At 38.0% G+C, this 13599-nt stretch overlaps 3 protein-coding genes across 3 annotated transcripts; 2 read left to right on the top strand and 1 right to left on the bottom strand.

Moving 5' to 3' along the window:
- Window positions 1-1421: 1421 nt before the first annotated feature.
- Window positions 1422-2796, bottom strand: LOC145897222 (uncharacterized). Its single transcript, XM_082985418.1, has 3 exons — window positions 2525-2796; window positions 2143-2276; window positions 1422-1869 (listed from the first exon to the last, which is right to left on the bottom strand). Exons 1-3 carry the CDS (start codon window positions 2735-2737, stop codon window positions 1653-1655), a joined length of 564 nt encoding a protein of 187 aa, XP_082841544.1. The 5' UTR covers window positions 2738-2796; the 3' UTR covers window positions 1422-1652.
- An 802-nt stretch (window positions 2797-3598) lies between these two features.
- Window positions 3599-6158, top strand: LOC145897210 (MAGUK p55 subfamily member 2-like). Its single transcript, XM_082985407.1, has one exon. It carries the CDS (start codon window positions 3739-3741, stop codon window positions 5275-5277), a length of 1539 nt encoding a protein of 512 aa, XP_082841533.1. The 5' UTR covers window positions 3599-3738; the 3' UTR covers window positions 5278-6158.
- On the top strand, window positions 6158-12153 carry LOC145897200 (EGF domain-specific O-linked N-acetylglucosamine transferase-like). Its single transcript, XM_082985397.1, has 9 exons — window positions 6158-6355; window positions 6886-7005; window positions 7104-7201; window positions 7670-7849; window positions 8704-8920; window positions 9421-9585; window positions 9887-10111; window positions 10414-10553; window positions 11043-12153. The coding sequence occupies exons 1-9, from the start codon at window positions 6200-6202 to the stop codon at window positions 11332-11334; spliced, it is 1593 nt and encodes a 530-aa protein (XP_082841523.1). The 5' UTR covers window positions 6158-6199; the 3' UTR covers window positions 11335-12153.
- Window positions 12154-13599: the final 1446 nt, after the last annotated feature.

The following is a 13599-nucleotide window of genomic DNA, read 5'->3' as shown; positions in this document are numbered from 1 at the left end:
GGATTAATTTTACTATCATTTCAATCTCTTTGCCTGATCTTGAATCCTATTTTTATTAATTTCTTCGGAAAGATGACCCTTTTTGTGGCATTAGGCGATAATTTGTTTTTTGGACTCACTGGCGTGTCAAAAAAGTCAAAAGACAATCCTGTATGCACGTTCTTTATAGCCTTTCGAGACAAAATATGTATGCACATAACACATAATCAAATTATGCTTCCAAACACGGTTGTCAACACCACAATGACTTGCTTTGGTCAACGGAAAAGGTATTCTCTTCATGTGCAACTGTCTGTTCACATTTTCTTCAAAGCAAGGCTGGAAAGCAGTCACAAATACATGGTCCCTGGTTTTTACCATGAGCGATTGCTATATATAATGATAGCAATACTATTATGAGCGATGTAAGCTGGAAGCGTTACGTAATATTGTTAACAATAGAATACAAACACTGTGTCCGTTAGAATCATACCCAACAAAATCAGGAATTCCGCTGCTAGCAACCACAATTTCGGGTCAAAGTTTTCATTAACCGCTTTTACAGTTGATCATAAACTTGATACTTAACTTTTCTCAAACGAGAAAAAATCGTGTTGTTGCGATGACTGATTTTTAAAACGCTTCCGAACGAGATGTGACGTTTCCTCCATCGTAAAATACTTCAACAAGAACGTGTGTAGTGGAAGTAGGAAAAAAGCTGGTGTGGTTGGTCCAAATTCCTGGTGTTTTCTGGAATATGCTTTTCCATTTCAAATCATGGTCTTTTTTGCGCAGTATGCGTGGCTTACGTGTTTGACAAAGGTGTACAGCTTTGACGAGATCATACAGACAATACATACTGACATCTAGCGAACTTTCTCTATTTCGATTAATGCTTGCAACGCCATGGACAAGATTGATCCACAGTTTATTCAAATGATTTGCGACCCTTGGTTTATCCAGACTTTACAACTAGACTGGACAACATCCAGTTTAGAAAGGTAGAGGCACGACTGTGATGAACGATAGAGAGAGAGTACAGTCGGTGATATCATTATTAACATTTAAACCTTTACCGCCAAGGCTTGGCACCCCCCCTCTCAATTACAATGTAATCTCCAAAAAATCTTGCACCCACACAGTATTCTCAAAAGGGATATGAGCAGGAGGGCGATTCTGATGAAAAAAATTTGTGCTGTTGTGAATAGGGGTAATTACCTCCGACCAAAGTGCTCCGAACGATGTTGCTATGGAATTCATTCATTTTGGACGATTTACCAGGACATATGTAGAAAACGTCAGTAGCCAAGTAAGGATTTTATTTTTGGAGAATGGACGAAATCAGCCATATCCGTGTATAATTTTGGTTGCCATGACTGCACACTAATCAATATTCTGACTTCTCCTTACGTGAACAAAATAAGCACAGATGTTTGCTTTCTTCTTAGCTTTTGTATTAACTTGAACTTTGTTTTAAAGTTGTTTTAAACATAAGCAGTAAGAAGACAACCAATAGTCATAAGTTGAACTTGTAATGTGTTTGTTTTAAAATGAAGATTCAACTCATTTACAGAACCACCATCAAGAAAACTTGCTGTAACTTTCATATCAAGTATGTTGCAAGTTTTTTTCAAAAAAAAAAGGAATCAAGAGCGGGAAGTTTTGATAAGACCTTAGTACAGAACTTGTAAAAAGGCTTTTGATGGGCTGTATGTGATGGCCGAGGCCTGATTCCTCAACCATTCCTCTTCCCAATCTCCAGGCGGTGGGACCATCTCTTCTATTAGATGTGGTGGAACATAGTCAGGCTCGATGAGCAACTTTCCCTCTGCGGTTCGCTGTTCAATTTGCATCACAGCCTCACGCTTTCTCCAAAGTACCATCCGGCCGCTGAAAATTTAAACAAACCAAAACATGAGTTGAATGCATGTTGTTATTGCATAGGAGCCTATTTGTTTTGGTTTAGTGTTTTTTAACTAGGTAAAAGTGATGTTGTACAATTTGATTGGGTCTGATTGACACATTTAAAGTCGTACAAACACCGTCACAGTTACATTTTCACAAATTATGTGCAGTTGCTTGTGGCATCAGTTTATTGCCTTTTTATTTTAACCCAACAGGAAAGGTAAATTATATACCAACGCAAAACAGGTTTTTTCTTACTTGAAATCAGGGGAGTATATCATGATGATGGGAAGGAAACCAAGGCAGAGTGTAAAAAAAGTAACTGCCAATACTTGATAATAAATTTTATCTATTCCAGGGTCATGTTGATGGAAACCGTAAAACTTGCGGTACTGCAAAACAGTATATTGGTTAAAGTCTTCAGTTATGTGGCATTAGAGCAATATTGACTATAGATCTGAGCAAGATTTAAGTGCCCACAGCAATAATTTTGTGCTTGCATGTCAAACTGCCACCATAACATGTGTTTCAAAAAAAGGTGTTTGCCAAAAATCTCTTATACCACCAACCAACAGGAAAACATTCTGCATCATTCATGTTTTCAACAAAATGGAAAAGACTGCTGTAGTTTATAACTTACATTTTCTTTTTTTGTAAACTTTTCCAGTTCTATTTCATATTCAGTTTTCATCAGGTCAGGTTTTTCATCAATGGTCGTCACATCTTTTTTAAACAGATTGCGAATAGACAACTTGCGCAATGTCATCAAAGTTGCAGGTCGATAATAAGCCTTACTTGTTACCAAACGGCGAACAAGACTTGGCCCCAACCGGACAGCCAACAAACCTGACATGTTTTTGGTAATTACATTAATTTCATGACATAAGTTTCCGCAAAATTTCACATTAAAGTGTTTCTGAAAATAGTAGTGTTGTTACAATTAAATTTTGTAGACAAGACATACAAATTTGGTAAAAGTAGAAACTTAGTAGATTTGTTGGAACAAAACAATGTGTCAGCTGTATTGCAAAGTGATAAAATAATATGCGAGAAGGTGTTTTCTGAAATAATTCTCGCTTTTGTTAACTTCCTTTTATGCCACTGAGCATGTAGATTTTTAATTCTAAACAGAAAAATAAAGACTGGATGTGTGTGTAACAATTTATAAACAAAAACAACTTTGTTTAGAAACAGAGCAACGCACTGTTCGGATTAAAACTAAAAGTTACACACAAAACGAGCAATACATTTCTCAACAACTTCAAGAAACCACACTCGATTTGATTCTTTACTTGTTTTGAGTCGAGGTGACACAAATTTGCAAGAACTTTACATTGCCACAAGGTGGCGGCCGCAGCAATTCATGTTATCAACTCGAAAATTTTTACACCTGTTGTTTGATATTAAACCCTTATGAAGTGAAATAGCATACAGTTAACGATATTGGCTAAATTTGTAATGCAAAAAACAGCTTGTCATAACTAAGGAACAAAGTATGCAAATTTTGCCCTCTTAAGATCGATTTAACTTTTTATTCAAGATTGTTCATTTCGGTTGTTTTGACGATTAGTTGGTTAATTAGGAAATTTTACAGTGTAATAATTAAAGTTATCGCCGCTTAACAACAAATATCCCGTGGTAGGTCCGCAAACTATTTACGGTCAAATGCTGGCGCTGCTCTGCAATGTTTTTGCAAAAAAGTTACAATGTCATCATACGCATTACGCATTTGACTCCGGCGTTGCCAGTAAAGATTTGGTGATAACAGTTTTTACGGAATTGGTCACAATAACAGATTTTGCATCCAAAGTTTGTGGTTGATTTTCACAGACAGGTCGGCAGTATTGAATACAAATGCCTCAAGAAAACACTCAGGCTTCGATTAAGGCAGTCTTGGAAAATTTAGGCAAGTTGAAGGAAGGACAATCGGATGTAATGAAAACTGACTTGATGTTTCTAAAGCTTTTGATGGATTGCCCGGTCGTACAGTCCTTGGCAAGAGCACATGACACCTTGGACAACGAAAAGGTCAATCCCGAACAACGCCACTCATGTGAAATTGTTTCGCAAATACTTCATGACATTCATGGAGTTAAAAGCAACACAATTGCTGAGTTAACAGGAATTTTGCAACAGGCACACTTACGGGGTGTTTTGAAAGCACATGACAAAATTGCAGAACAGCGTGCCATAAAGCAACAGTATGTAAACCAATATGGAAATCAATCCATCAAGATACCCTACTTCAAAAATGCAGTAAGAATGGTAGGGTTAACGAAACCTCACGATGAGCCATTGGGCATGATGGTGGCCATTGTTAATCATGAGGTTGTTGTCACAAGAATCATACATGGTGCTCTGGTCCACAAACAAGGTCTCCTAAATGTTGGAGATATCATAAAAGAGATCAATGGGCAACCCATTAAAGGAAAACCAGAGGTTCTGAAAGAGCTCCTGGGCAAGCCAACCACTTCATTTATTCTGAAAGTAGTACCAAGCTACAATAAACCAACAGAAGAAATAGTGATGTTTGTGCAGTGCAACTACGACTATGATGTTTTAACAGATACTGACACACCTAGCAAGAATGCTGGCCTGTCTTTCAAGCAACGTGATGTATTGCAAATTGTGAACTGCTCAGACAAAAGGTGGTGGCAAGCTCAGCACATTAATGAAGAAGGAGAACCAGATGGAAGAGCTGGATTGATTCCAAGCCCTGAGTTTCAGGAACGCCGCTGTGTCAAGCCAAACACCACAGAGTTTATAGAAAAACCAGTAAGAGAAATGTACTGCTTCTCTGAATGCATGAAGTTCGATACAGATCAAAGTCCTCTGCTGTATGAAGAGGTTTGCCGAATGCCAGGTTTCTCAAGGAAGGTAGTTGTCTTGGTGTCTGAAGACAAGTCAATTGCCTCCAAAATGAAGTTTAAGATCGCTGCAATGTTTGAGGGAGTGTACAAAATTCCACTGATGCATTCTTCCAATGAGGAATGCAAGGGTAACAGGCGTTATGTGGTAACAGCGAAGGAAAAGATTTTCTCTGGGATCAAAGCCAATGAATACCTGGAATATGCAGAACAGGATAGCCACATGTATGGCTTGAAGTATGGTGCTATTCGGGATGTGCTCAGGTCCAAAAAACTGTGCATCACTAATGTTGCCTCTAAAAACCTCAAATTCATCATGAATTCAGAGTTTATGCCGTTTGTTGTGCATGTGACCACTGATGTCCCAGACACAGAAGATGTGGATCCTGATGTGAAAACCTACTCCCATATGTACAATCTTACAGTGCCTTTTACCAATGAGGAGGACACTGGAAAAGGCATTCACAATCACCTTGAAATCATAAAATCCAAACCTCAGTGGTTGCCATTAAGCTGGGTGTATTGAAGCAGAAGCAATCTTTGTTGTTGATAACATTTTATACATACGTACATCTCATAATTTCACAAAGGACATTGTCCCAATTTCGGATATTGCAATTTGTCCTAAATTTACTTGCCATCTTTTTTTCTTATGCTAATAATTATGGTAGATAGTTGTGGTAAAGCTTGTCAGCTATGCTAAGGTATAAATTAGACCAACAAATAATGAATTTGTAGTTATTTAAATATGTTTCCTGTGTGTGTAAATGGTGGAAATCAGTGGTGCTAATGCAGTTGGTAGAATTAGTGAAATACTTTTTAGTTCTGGTGCAATTTCTTCTCTGCCACCACGCTCCCATTACAGCAGATTATCTGATGTATTTTTCTGTCTGTAAAAGGTGTTGATGTTGTTAGAATATAGTTTTGTTTTAAAGGCTTAATGTATCCTATATGTATTTATTTCTTCAAGTGTTTTGCTTTCATGGTTCCTGTCTAACAAATAAGCTTGTCTGCTCATTAACACGCTTTGTTCCAATAATATATACTTTTGTCTTCAAACTAGTTAAATTTTGCAATGTATTTGTAAAACCGAATTGAGACCTCCTGTCCAACATCTATTTATGTTTAAAGAAACAACAAATTTTTCAAGGAATTCCATGATACAACTTAATTACACATTAGGGTGCTCTATAATCCCGAGATAGACAATCCTGCACTTTTCTGTCAAAAAAGATGGTACTTTGAAATGTATGATATGTTATTGACTTTTCGTGTTTAATTTTTTCACAAAATTTATCCTGTTGTAATGTTGACATATCCTTACATTGAAACCATGTGTAAAGTGTAAATGGTCTTTAATGTACAAAGGTAATGGGCATTGTGAATTGTATTATTTTGCTGCTTTAGTGGAATAGGAACAGACAGAGATACACTGAACATGCTCAAACATGTTAGCTCGCCTATGCTTGTTCCTGCTAACCACAAGTTTTGTCTGCAATGTTGACGCTAATTTCCTGGATATTCCCAACTCCCACATTCCATTTGTTTTAAACCAACATCCCGAATTAATCGATCAATGCAAAAAGGACACAAATTGTTCAAAGGTAAAATCTAAATTTTTTATTGTAGTCCAACAACACTTTTTATGTTGGAGCTTGCATGCTGTAATCTTTTTTGCATGTACATTAAGTTTTATCTGTTGTTTTTAGGTTTGAATGAAACTATTTTCAAAATACTGAAATAGCATGTGGTTTCTTTTTGTAGGACGTAGAAACTATCATTTGATTCTTTTATCACTTATACCAAATTTTCCCAGAAAATCCCTTAAATTTTGCAGAGTTGACAAGTTGTAAAAAAACCCAAGTTCATTTGTGGTTGTGTTAGGACTCTTTGTCAAAAAGGTTTATCTATTTTTGCTGAGTCAATTGATTTTTTTGTCAATATTACTGAACAATTTTTTAAAAATTACTATATAAATAGCCCTGTGTAAAAACGCAGTTTATTACAATGAAAACAGGTTTCGCTAAAAGCATCATCAGTTCTTATTCAAATAGAACCTGTGTCATGCACAACAAGTTGCGTCAGAAAAAGGTTGATTTCGGTAAGAAAATAGTGAATGTTGAACAATTTTCAGGCACTGGACCGGAAAGAGGAATGTTGGGGTTATGAGGACGGATGCACAGAAGACCAAAGGTTTGGCTTGAGAACAGAAAACTGCCAAACTGACTATCTACAGCAGCAATTCTGGGATGGGGTAAGTGCCTTTTAGATCACCTCTTCCACAGGAACAGTTAATTATGTATTTCCCTGTCTACGGCACCCTTTTAATATTTCATGTTGGTATTGTCATAGGCGGATTTTGGATATGTCAGGCAACGTGTGAAAGAGTTTGAAGATTTAGTATTTTGCAAACCTTCCACCGAAGAAGACTCGATGCTCCAATGTTCCCAGTATGTTTGTGTATTTCTTTGTTTTTAAGATTTAAGAACATTTGATTTTCAGTGTTATCATATATACATATTTATGTTTTACATTTTTAAAACACTTGTATATTTGTTTTGCCTTTTGTGGCACCACCAATATTTTGTCGCTTTTATACATTTAATAATTCTATACAACATACCCAGCCCAAAACAGAAAAAAAACCACCATAGTGGTAATGTAATTTTAATAACAATGCAGAATTAAGTCATTGTAAAAATCCCAAAACAATGACCCAGGCATTGAAACCACATATGATTGGTTTGTTCAAGCTGGCTTAATTACATCACAATACCGTGTGTATCAGATCCCATTTGGACAGATACTGTGTTTGTAAACAAACATGTTTTTAATGTAGTTATGATTTTTTCTCTCAGCCTTAGAAGCTTTCTATGCATGATCAACATTTTTGTGACCCAATTTATTTCCATTGACAGAAATATGAGGTATTGTCAAGGTCAAAATATTTACTTTGATTTCCACAAACTCAAAGACGGAAAGAGTCAGGAAAAGTTCCGTGAAGATGTTTTCAATCCGGGTGACATCGGAGGTTACTGCAAACTGGACAAGGAGCTGCTCAAGGCACACGGAGAACACAAAAGTGCCCTTCAGTCTTGGTACAATATGTATATTTTACTGAGTAAAATACATGTTTATAAATATATTCAAATGAATGTAGAGATTATCAAGGGGTTAGTGTGGAAAAAGCGTTTGTGGTTTGATTTGAGGTATCGGTTACAAGACACAGTCACCATGGATTCAAAGCCATTAAGACAAAAAATTGATTGAAATGGTGCTTCTGCAGTTGTACCCAAAAAGTTTAGTCGTACCCCAATCATATATATAACCTCCAAAAGGAGTTGTGCACTGTACACACAAGACAGACAAACTGCCAATTTGTCGGGTTTTTGACGTAGTGGTGTTGACAGGACGCAATTACGCCCGTGTTCCCACGTGGAGAAATGTATTCGGTACCTACTTACAGCAAACCATTCCGTCTTTAAAACTCAAGCACTTTTCAATTTAAATAGTATTGCTTTTCTTGTGAATGTATCGAGTTGTAATTTACGTCCATGTTTGTTTAAAGGGCTTTGTTGTAAACTAAGAAGTTTTTTAGGTGTTTATCTTTTAGTTTTATAAATAGTTGCCACATGCAATTTTCCCAAAACAACGCTAAGCATGCTATTGCTAGCCTCTGGGAAAATGTCCATCAGTATTTTCAAATTTCATAAAAAATACGCCAACATAAGGTTTGTTATTTACAGTGTGAATTCCTTATCGCCCGTGGAATGGCGACCTCCCATAACTTGTCAAAAGGCGTCGTTGATTTCCCTGTTAAGTGGTTTTCATGTGGTGTTATTCTGATAGCTGCAGACAAGGCCACTGATTCAACCTATTGGGTCCCATCTAAAAAACATAAATTACACAATACTTGGCTCTTTTGCTGAAACGTGCTTGTACTTTTTGACAGGTTCGCGGAATTGGAGAATTTCAGTGAACTTCGATTCAAACCGATGAAAAACAGCAAGAATTGTGACGTCAAGATTAATGGCACCGTCGTGTTCATGAAGCTCGACTACGGGGGAAATATGTTTCACCACTTCTGTGATTTCTTCAACTTGTACGCAAGCCAACACGTCAACGGATCGTGGTTCCGTCGCGACACGCAGATTGTTATGTGGGATGCGGTAGGTTAACTGTGCGGATGTTGGGGCCGTCGGTTTTTGTCGTTTGCATTTAGTTTGGTTCTCAACGGTTGACTGCATGAGCACCACAAAGTAATCTTGCCTGTCTATTTAACTGGAAAGGTCGTTGTAAGTCACACCATAGCTGCACTGATTCAACCTGTTTGGTCAATACAGAGCCCCTGTCTGCTTCTCACTGCTAGTAGTTGGTGTTTATTGTGTATTCATTGTGTTACCTACAGGTCAAGGCCTATTTTCAGTTTTTAGTAGTTAGTGTTGTTCTGCATAAAAGCTATGGTTCACATAGCAAAGAGTTATGAATTGTAAACCCTTGATGTACAATAACGAACCTTCTGTCATGCCGATCGAATTAAAACAGGAAATTGGCGCTTATTAAACAGCTCGATGCGACTATTGTCTTATTGGAGATCCCCTTTTCTGCAAATTGCTGAAGCTTCGAAGCTTCCTACTGTCAAATCGGGTTTAACATAGGTTCAATTTAGGCCACTTCGCACTACTGGGACCCGTTCTCACTGACGTGGAAAGTTTTTTCCGACAATCCAGTTGTGCCTCTGGTCGACTGGGCAGACAAGAGGGTTTGCATTCGTGACGTCATGTTTCCGCTGTTGCCGAGAATGCGGCGAGGTCTCTACTATAACACATACGTGGTAAGTGGGCGGTTGCTAGTGGAACGAGGTAAAACCGGTTTGTACAGGCTGGTTTTTAAGCGGTAATGAGTGGAGGACTTGGAAACATTTTAACCTTATATGAGTCATACGCGCTGGGTGACCAGTTTATTAAGCAAGCGATAGCATATTCACCATTCCGTAGCAACTCCTATTTCCAGCATGTTTCAAAAACATCTCACAGCTTGACGTTACCAGATATCAAGCTTGCTTTTAATCTGCTCGCAAAGACCAAGGTCACGCTAATGTACACAAAGATAATACGACTACTTGTGTTGTGCAGCCGGCCGGATGCGTCGGATCCAACTTGTTCCGCGCCTTTTCGCAACACGTTCTTCACCGTTTGCGCATACCGCAAGATGGCGTGCTTGAGAAGAAGGGGGCGCCCCTGTTGCGCGTGACGTTGCTCGAGCGGGGAAAACCCGATAACGAGAACGTGTACCGGAAGATCAAAAATCAGAAAGATTTGGTGAAGGTTCTTCGTGAGTTTCGAGATTTCAAAATAAAAGTAAGTGTTTTAAGAGTCATGCTGATACGTTTTGTGGTTATGCAAAAATAAAAACAGCGCTTGCGTTATGTTAGAATGCGACGTTAAAGTCAAAAAATTTAATTAACCATAGTAAACGCTCTGTTGTACCTGTAACCAAATTTTTTTTTACCGTAATTCGATTTTTAAAAATTATAAAAATATTATAAAATAACCATTTCTCCAAACAGATTCAGGCTTTTTTTTCTTCCTAAACCCTGAAAGGGGTAAATCACCCTGTAAAGCCTTTCCTCAAAACCTTGCTTTTGTCCCATGGCGTGTAGGTCGTGGAATACAACTGGAGGGAAATGCACTTCGAGGATCAACTTAAATTCACTCACAACTCTGACATATTCATAGGAATGCACGGTGCGGGGTTGGCTCACTTTATGTTCCTTCCTGACTGGGCTTTGGCCTTCGAACTGTGAGTTTCACTTGTCATTTACATTATCTATCTGGAGGTAACCCACTGAGATATGACCCATCCCTTTCCCGTTATACTAAACTGTGGTGGTAAAATATATATCGGACACAACTTTTATTGTTAAAAAGCAGCAAGGGGTTGATCCAGTGGTTCTTGAACTATTCCACATTTGGGGAAAATTTACAACACTTGCGACCCACCAAGTATTTGTTATATACGTTTATTCAATATGTGGTTCGAACTAAAGCGAGTAATCGTTAAAAATTCAACTTGTCACGGTATAGTGTCTTTAAACATATAGGTTTGTCACAATAGCAAGTTATAACGCGACGCCGAGCACTACACCTTATTTCCTACCTCCATTGCAAATATATCTGCGTATTAAAATAAAACCAATGCTTCTCAAAAGTTCGTTTGTGAAATTCGTTGATTCCTAACAAATTACAACAAAGCTCGACGCGCTCCCTTTAAGAAACGCTCATTTAACAGATATAATTGCGGGGACAAAAACTGCTACAACGATCTCGCCCGTTTGCGAGGTTTGAACTACATGACGTGGTCGAATGGTCCGAACAACTCGGAACCGAAACCGTCAGACCAGAACAAGCATCACAGATATGGCGACAACCCCAAGTTCTGGAATTGGTGGTTCGACCCTCGTAGATTTCGCCAACTCATGAAAGAAGCCCGCGAAAAAGTGCTGAATCACCCTGCGTACGTGACGGCTTGGAAGGAACGTCACGGGGAGGCGGCAGCAGACAAAGTCAAGACGGAACTGTGATTAAATCGTACAGAAATGTCTTGAAAAGGTTTTATTGCACAATTTTCCAAAGTGTAGGCAATATTGTTTTTGAGTATCATGTTTTAATCTTGACTAACTGAAAGGTGTTTGCCACATTCGTTATCATGATGGACTCCGTTAGTGGAGTAAATAGTTTTTAAAATCATACAACCCTGTGGTTTAAGTTTTCAGCAAGCCTAAAAATTGCTGGTGTCCGAATCACTCAGGCATGGCGTTTTTGGAAAACAAAACTAATATTTATGCAATTTTCCATCGTTTACTGGGTCTAAATTTTGTTAAATTAAAAGATTATCACAATGCTGCCTTTTGTGTTTTAAATTACTGCTTTTGTGTTTTTTAAAGAGTTCAAGTTATAACTGGTATACTTTGCTGTGCATTCTGGGTGCTCGCTTGATTCCTCGTTAGCCTTTACCTTGTTTGAAGCCTTCCAGTCAGAATAAGAGCTTTGTATCGTGCGTGTTGTTGCATATCCAGGAAATGACTTTTTACGTTGTTCGTATTGCCCTTCTATACCATATGTAGCACCCTTGCAATTCTGTGGCACTACCCACAATTATTTTTAAACCGGTTTTGTAATAAGCGCCACCTTCGAAGAACATTCATTTTAGTACATCGTCATGATCCACATGTTCAGTTTACTTCCGATCAAATCGTCAACTTTTCTTCCCATTAATCAATCATATTTTTTACGCATGTTTTCTTGTGCAATGTCAGAGTTAGCGAACTGTGCCGTTAACAAAGTACACAATATATTGGAGTGGAAAGACGTTGTGTGTTCTTGTGAAGTATATTAAATATTCCAGAGTGTCAACGATGAACTTCACCATTAGTTGCACAATTCCAATAAAATATTCGTTGTGTTAAGCTTTTTAATATGAAATGAAGGATGTTACTTGTCATTTGTTGATAGCGGAGATAGGCTACAGCAATCTCAAGTTGAAAGTGATAAAGAGTGAATAAGTAGGTTTTCCAAAATTGTTTAACGGTCAGCATGGAAGGCAATAGAAAATAATAAACAAATAACGCAATAATATAGATTATGATCGCAAAAGCTTGTGAAATCAAGTTTGACCTTTTGTGACATCCTCGCGCATACTTACCTGGTTTGCCCTGCCTTGATTTAAGGGAGGAGAATTGATAAAATTGCATTCAGAAATCGACGGTAAAGTAAAGCTTACATCAGGCCTTCTATGGGTTATGACAACGAATAGGTAAAACTTACGAAAGACAACATTTTTATAACCGAGGATCAGCCGCCCGACTTACCCCCTAGAAAATACCCCCCCTTTTTTGATAAATAAAAGTATGGTAGCTCTAAATTTCCTTAGCCTTATCGTTTAGTGTCATTTCGGTGAGCAGGTATCCGAGAAAAAAACATGTTTAGATTTTTACAAAACCCCGTTTCTTTTTCATTGTTTTTGAAGCTCAAGAATACAGTTTTTTTTGCGAGCGGCTAGTGTGTATTTTGTGGCTTAGGTCAGGGCATAGTCGTCGATTTAGGGGTGACAACGTGTGCATTGTCACCCCTGGATTTTGATTAAATTAAAAGTTATTATTAGAAAAAACACATACATTATACTATGTGAAACAAAAATGTGCCGCTTTCAGTAAAGGGGTCCATAATAAAAGTTTTTGAAACTTAGTGCCATAACAACATGGTTCGGTATAAAAACAAACTGACACGAAACGGAATTAGCGTCGTTTGCATATGTTTAGGGCGGTACGACTGATTAATGTTTCTTGTGTGTTTCTAAAACCTGGAAAATTCACCCTTAATATATCACAAAACGTCAAAATTTCGACGCCTATGGGTCAGGGTCAACCAAACTACGCCCCGTCATAGGTTAGTTCATCCGGCAGTGATAACACCATGGTTTCTTCACACATCCGGCCTCCCGAACGCCACTGTTATTATCTCACCCTTTGCAAAAAAATGTTTGATGATGCCTGGTATGGGTGGACAGTTACCACAGCCCTGCCGACTTCTGGCAGTTTCAGGATGCGTTTATTAAAAAATGAATAAAAACCCACTAAAAACCATGGTCAATTTTCCAGTAAACCTGAGCATAACATAAGCGCTCTATTGTGAGATTAAATCACCCTACCTTCTGTCAGCATAAAGGAACCTGATATATATATACAGCACTTGGGTCTGGAATGCCTAAATCAGTTTTAATTGACCTTCCGGTTGAGGTAGGCCAGTGACCGATTCTAGTCATATATTTGGCAAATTAAGAAATGGTC

Source organism: Ascidia mentula, chromosome 1 (assembly GCF_947561715.1).
Source record: "Ascidia mentula chromosome 1, kaAscMent1.1, whole genome shotgun sequence".
Lineage (NCBI taxonomy): Eukaryota > Metazoa > Chordata > Ascidiacea > Phlebobranchia > Ascidiidae > Ascidia > Ascidia mentula.
Note: the sequence above shows the minus strand (reverse complement) of the source record. Positions and strands in the feature narration are given on the sequence as shown.

Coding starts and splice junctions, on each gene's coding strand:
- LOC145897210 (XM_082985407.1), top strand. CDS start 3,739: ATGCCTCAAGAAAACACTCAGGCTTCGATTAAGGCAGTCTTGGAAAAT.
- LOC145897200 (XM_082985397.1), top strand. CDS start 6,200: ATGTTAGCTCGCCTATGCTTGTTCCTGCTAACCACAAGTTTTGTCTGC. Junction 7,850..8,703: donor AAAAGTGCCCTTCAGTCTTG/GTACAATATGTA, acceptor ACTTTTTGACAG/GTTCGCGGAATTGGAGAATT. Junction 10,554..11,042: donor TGGGCTTTGGCCTTCGAACT/GTGAGTTTCACT, acceptor CTCATTTAACAG/ATATAATTGCGGGGACAAAA.
- LOC145897222 (XM_082985418.1), bottom strand. CDS start 2,737: ATGTCAGGTTTGTTGGCTGTCCGGTTGGGGCCAAGTCTTGTTCGCCGT. Junction 2,277..2,524: donor AGTTTACAAAAAAAGAAAAT/GTAAGTTATAAA, acceptor ACTGTTTTGCAG/TACCGCAAGTTTTACGGTTT. Junction 1,870..2,142: donor ATATACTCCCCTGATTTCAA/GTAAGAAAAAAC, acceptor TTAAATTTTCAG/CGGCCGGATGGTACTTTGGA.